Source organism: Anastrepha ludens, chromosome 3 (genome assembly GCF_028408465.1).
Source record: "Anastrepha ludens isolate Willacy chromosome 3, idAnaLude1.1, whole genome shotgun sequence".
Classification (NCBI taxonomy): Eukaryota; Metazoa; Arthropoda; class Insecta; order Diptera; family Tephritidae; genus Anastrepha; species Anastrepha ludens.
In genome coordinates, this window is record NC_071499.1 from 133096415 (window position 1) to 133102414 (window position 6000).

A 6000-nucleotide genomic window follows, 5' to 3' on the forward strand; every position below is an offset into this window, starting at 1 on the left:
TAATACATTCTCACCCATCACATCTCCTCGAATGCCGAATGTGGAGAAACCGACAGACTTAGATCATCCTTCTTAAACAATCACAACTCAACTCAAAACTTCGACATCATTATAAATAAACATCATTATAAATTTAATTTAATAAATAAAATATATAATATTGTTACAGGTATTGCATTGAATTTGAAGTGGTTAAAACAGCGAAGGAATGCCACAAATTGTTACCCTACAATTTACTTACGGAAGGTGATTTTATTAATTTGCATTGCTCCACTAAAAATAAATATTTTACTGTTGTATGGCAAAAACGTTTGTGCTTATAGGTGATCGGATAGCAATCCGTTGCAATACCCGGGAAACCTTCATCAAAATAAATTTACAGAGCGATGAAAAAAATGCAATCCCGAAAAACTCTACAACAGTTATCGGAGGCAATTTATATAGCCAAGAATATCAGCTGGACACAAATAGTTTTGAAGGCGGTGATTATGGTCCAGCACCATTGGTATTGGGTACAACGCCTGAGACTTCCAGACACTCGGTAGCTCGTGATAATAACAGGAGAGCTTCGGTTAACGTTCGTTGTCGGGGTGAAGGCGTGCCGGGAAGAACTACACGGTGGCGAGCACTGACAGTACCGTCCTGCCGAGGCAAGTGGTTGCGACTTACTTTGGGGACGCCCCGAAAATGTCCACATTCTCAATTTGCATTTGTTTAATGACTTGGAACAGTGTGGTTTGCAAAGATTTCGTTTTCAATTAAGTTTAATAAGGCAAATGAATTAAAATCATGTATTAAACGATTAGAGAGGTAACATATGCAATATTTAAACTAAAAGTTAAGCACGATAGCGATTTAGTCTTTTAACAGGAATTGACTTTAACCTTCTCGTAATTATATGATATTTGTAAAATAAAATCAATCCGAACTTCAATAAATTTCCGAAGAAGACGATCACAACAACCCGTAAAATAAACACCGAGAAAATAGTGCATAAGTAAAATTATAGTATGACTCTGTTAAGTTAGAAGTAGTTGAACTTGTACATGTATGTGGCACGTGTAAGTAAGGGCGTTCTATAATTAGTTTACATTTAGATGAAGTAAAATGCATACAAGTGTTTTCAAATGAATGTATGTATGTATTCATTATCTCAATGCTTATATATCCTAGAGAAAAACTAGTAGCCCCGAGATAGGGTCCTTATGGCGAATTCGGAGTCATGACTAATTCACTTTCGATTTTTATTTTAAAACAGCTTCAACAAATTCCAATAATTGTCTTATTCTGCATTTCCTTGATCATGGTTTAGTATTGGAATTTCTCGCAAAAATAGAATAAAGCCCATTACAGTATCATCAGTTTCAGTGTGGTTGATACACAGTCTTCACTGGCGAAAATGTAAACGTCGTCTTACCAAGTTATTGTGTTTTCTTTTCTCTTTATTGCACTCTGCACTCTGCCAGGCAAAATGCATCATTTTTACCCTATACAAAATTTAATTTATCCGTGGACCAAGTTCGACCGAATAGTTGTGCGAAAACATTTTTTATTACAAAAATGGAAGTAAATTGCTAAATTGTATTATATTCAACATATAATTTGTGGAAGGTTTGCATTTTTCTTGTTCCATTTTCATATGAAATGGACAGTATTTTCGCGGGCATTTTTTTCGAGAAAGGAAAACATCATCAGGTTTTCTCTGCCGGGTTACACACACATACACACAAGAATTTACCAATTACAATTTGTACTCATACACTTAAAAGTAGTATCTATGTATTTTAGTATCTACCATTATGTATTAAGTGAAGAGCGAAGAAATTTATTTGTTGTAACTTTTCCCATATTGAAGCAAAAAAAGAAAATACTAAAAAAACTAATTTTACCGTGTGGTTTTAATGTTTTACATTGGACAATTAATCGGAAGGACTGTTGTTTCGCATGTATATATAATTAAAAATTTACTCATTTAGTTTACGAACGCCACTTTGCACGTTAAATTAAAAAAAAATAGAAGTCGTATTTTTTGCTCATAAAACAAATTTAGGGGGAAGCATAAAATAATGTTTAATCTACATAGAGGTCCGCCTATTTGATCTAAGTTTTTTCTACATTTTTTATTTTTGCCACACATTTTATTCTCTAAGACAAAACAAACATTAAGCATTGTTTTGTAAGTATTTTTAAAGTAATATTAAGTTAGGGGTCCCAACCAGCAAATGAAAAATTGACCGAAACGACCCGGATTTATAGGACTGTACTTCAGCAGCATTCTACGTACATGTACGGGAATGTTTTTGCTGCTACATCAACAAACTTTTGCTTGCAGTACCCCAGATTTCTATGCCGTATGCCCAGATTGGCACAATCACAGTTTTGTATATAAGTATTTTATTCGGCAATGACAGTTTCGAGCGCCTGCCAAGTAGCCAATATAGTTGTCGGAATCTGTTTTTTACCTCATTTCTTTTCATCGTAATATGTTCTTTCCAGAGAAGTTTGGAGTCAATAGTCATTCCAAGGTATCTTGCTTTGGTGTCTATCGGGATTTGTGAATGGTTTATTGTCAGATTCTTGTGTCTTACTTTCTTGTTGGAATAAACTACATGAATTGTTTTGCCACTATTGATTTGTATACCCCAAGCATTAAACCATGTTAGTGTTTTGTTCAAAATCTGTTGTAACTTGTTTGTTGCTGCTTCTAAGGTTTTATGAGTTGCCAATAGGACAGTGTCATCTGCAAAAGTTGCTATCATGTCGATGCTTGCAGGCAGGGGAATATCAGCTGTGTACAGCACATATAGTACAGTCCCTAGTACACTGCCCTGAGGTACACCGGCTTCCATGAGTTGAATATTAGAGTATTTGTCTCTATATTTCACATAAAAGAATCTGTTTGCTAAATAGCTTTTCATTAACAAATAGTAGTCGAGTGGAAGATACTGTTTAAGTTTAAATATTAAACCCTTGTGCCACACGCTGTCGAAAGCTTTCGCTACATCAAGATACACAGCAACACATGTATTTCTTTTATCAATTTCTGATAATATTTTATTTGTTACTCTATGTAACTGTTCTATTGTTGAGTGTTTTCTACGAAATCCAAATTGGTGTGAGGGAAATAAGTTTCGCGCCTGTAGTATAATAACACATACATGTGTATGTTCATTGATTGATGGAAGGTTGTTGTATATGGAAAACAGTATGAAAAGGCAGTACACATGAGACCCGAAAGAATGAGCTCATTCCTGAATTAACTTTAAAAATACGTATAAAACTGGTTCATAATTCAGAGGGTCATCAGCTGGATTTCAAACGTAATCAATGGGAGTTTATAAAACTTTTAATAAGAAGGATGTGCATAAGTTTTCACATGAATATGTATGGGATCTAATTCCTGAACTTGCTTAGTTTCTTTAAATTTAATTTTATCTAATAAAACGAAAAAGAGTGTTGTAGAAGCAGAGAATGTTAATGCAATGAGAAGGAGAAAATGTTAAATGAGCTTTTTTCGAGTACTAATTTTAGAGAATGTTAATGCAATGAGAAGGAGCAAATTTTAAATGAACTTTTTTCGAGTACTAATTTGTAGATTCATACTAAGGTAATTTCAAATTCAACTTTTCTCACTAGTGGGAAATTGCAGATATTTACCACGCGAGTGACGCGAGTGGAGGGTTTCTATATTTACTTACCACGCTAAGACAGGAATTCAGATTTTTTCTGCGTTTACCAAACTACTGAGGAATTTCATAAGATTTTTCGGCACACTACTAAGGAAATCGACTTATTTCATGCCCACAGCGAAGCGAATAAATTTGTGATTAAGAAGGTCGCGTGGTAGTTAATTTGTGGTGCAGAAGCTAAAGTCGGCGGAATTATTCGTTTTGTTTTTTGGCACGTATTTAATTCAGGTTCAAGTCCTGAAGTCATATTTTTTTCTTTGCACATTTTTTTTTACAATTCAAACCAGGAAAGTTTGCTAAAATTTTTGAGTTTATTTTGATTAAAATTTCTTTAAAATACTGTTTTTTTTTGTATTTCATAAATGGGAATTTCTTTACGGTATAAAATAGTTCATACTGGATATGACCTGATTTTTATATAAATCAATCAAAACAGAAAATATGTACCTTCTGCTCAAATATGAACGAGACGTTATCAATAAAACGGTCCGCGGATGACATATGGCAAAAATAAATTTTGTTTTGGACTGTTATAAGCTTACATGGCAAATTTCAGCGTGATATGTCACATAGTTTGTTTTTTGTGCTACTGTCGACAAGTCAAGCTCGAGTGTCCTACCAAAAAACAAAAAATTTATTTTTGCCATATGTCATCCGCGGACCGTTTTATTGATAACGTCTCGTTCATATTTGAGCAGAAGGTATATATGTATTTAATCTATTTCATCAAATCCAAATTATATTGATGAGAAAATATCATTTTAATATCCGTCCAGAAAGCCAAACACGCATACACACACATACATATGCATATAATTACACATACAAACTTTCAACTAACGCAGAATATGTGCATATAAAACTGCAAATCGAATAAATGAGTGATTTAGAAAAGTTCGTTAGTAATTATAGATTAGCGCAATCGTGGAAGACGAGTTGTGTACGCAGTACATAGTCTTATGTTTGACTCAGGTTCAAGTCCCTTAGGTATTTTTCTTTGTTCGATATTTTTATTTCATTTTTTATATTTGGTTTAATTAGAATTGATTTAAAATAGTGTATTCAGCTTTTCTAATACCTGTTATTTATAAATTTATTTTCTATATAAAATTATTCATACTTCTTTTGAATTGATTTATATGTAAAACAGCCGTAAAGGCAATGCATATGAATGTGCATTCATATATGTATGTATGTATTTAATCTCTTCAGTCAAATCTGAACTACTTACATATACATATTGATGAGAAAATGTTCTAATATCCATGGATGCATCCAGAAAGCCAAACGCGCATACACGCATATGTAAAATATTATTATATAAATATATACAAGCCTTCAACGAACGCAAAATGCATATAAAAAACAACAACTGCGTCCGCCTTCTTGTCCGTCAGTGTAAAGATGGGATATGTATACCCTATGAGCAAAAAGAACCGGGAAGGTGATGTTGACTGTTTTCTTCGATTGCCAAGGCATAGTTCACCATGAGTACCTTCCATCGGTCCAGACAGTCAATAAAGAATATTATTTATCCGTTTCGAAGCCTTTGAGAGATGCTGTATGTTGCAAACGGCCGGAAATGTGGCTTTTGCGTGATGATAACGCGCCATCTCACCGATCAAAGAGATCAAAGAGAATACGACGAAGGAGCTGAAGGCCATGTAGGCCTACCGGGGTTGTTTGGAGGACTGGGTTAAACGTTGGCAAATGTGTACTGCTTCAGACGGGTCATATTTTGAAGGAGATAATATAAATTTGCCTTAAATTTAACTCTGTTATGTTTTATTTAAAGATATGATTCGCTGGAATTGTTCAATCTAAGTCGCATTAACTCGCGACTGTCGAACAGTTAGAAGACATATTTACATACATATAAGGGTGCATACATACATACGGAGCAGCGGCCACTCGATATGACAAAAATTCAAGATTTATCAAATATTAGCAAATAATTTCACGCGAAATATTCCAATATTGACTATTTTCGAATGGTTGCGAAAATTGGCATATGGGCGGCTCGTTTTATGAATGAAATTGAAATATGAGCTCGAACTTATGAATGAACTTTTGGTTTTTGTTCTCAATTGTTCAGCGCCGTCGCTAATAGAATCATGGCCGCTGCTACTGCGGGTACGAATGTATTTTGTTTTTGTAGTCGCTAGGCTTAGATTTTAGCTTTGGGCGACATGCGCATGTGAGGTATGTGTTTTTTTTGTGTTCTAGAACATTTTAGAATGTGTGGTGGCAAAGCGGCCATCGCGTTGCGCTTGCTGTTGCTTTTGCGTCTATCAAAGTATTGTGTTTTTGT

The 6000-nt window shown here is 34.4% G+C and overlaps 1 protein-coding gene across 1 annotated transcript in view; it reads left to right on the top strand.

Moving 5' to 3' along the window:
* LOC128859372 (uncharacterized) overlaps positions 1-1858 on the top strand; it is a 31832-nt gene extending 29974 nt beyond the window's left edge. Inside the window, exons 5-6 of the mRNA XM_054096358.1 lie at positions 170-246; positions 324-1858. Of these exons, the coding sequence (XP_053952333.1) occupies positions 170-246; positions 324-718 (472 nt within the window). The 3' untranslated portion in view covers positions 719-1858. The remainder of the gene's footprint in view (positions 1-169; positions 247-323) is intronic.
* The last annotated feature ends 4142 nt before the right edge of the window (positions 1859-6000 follow it).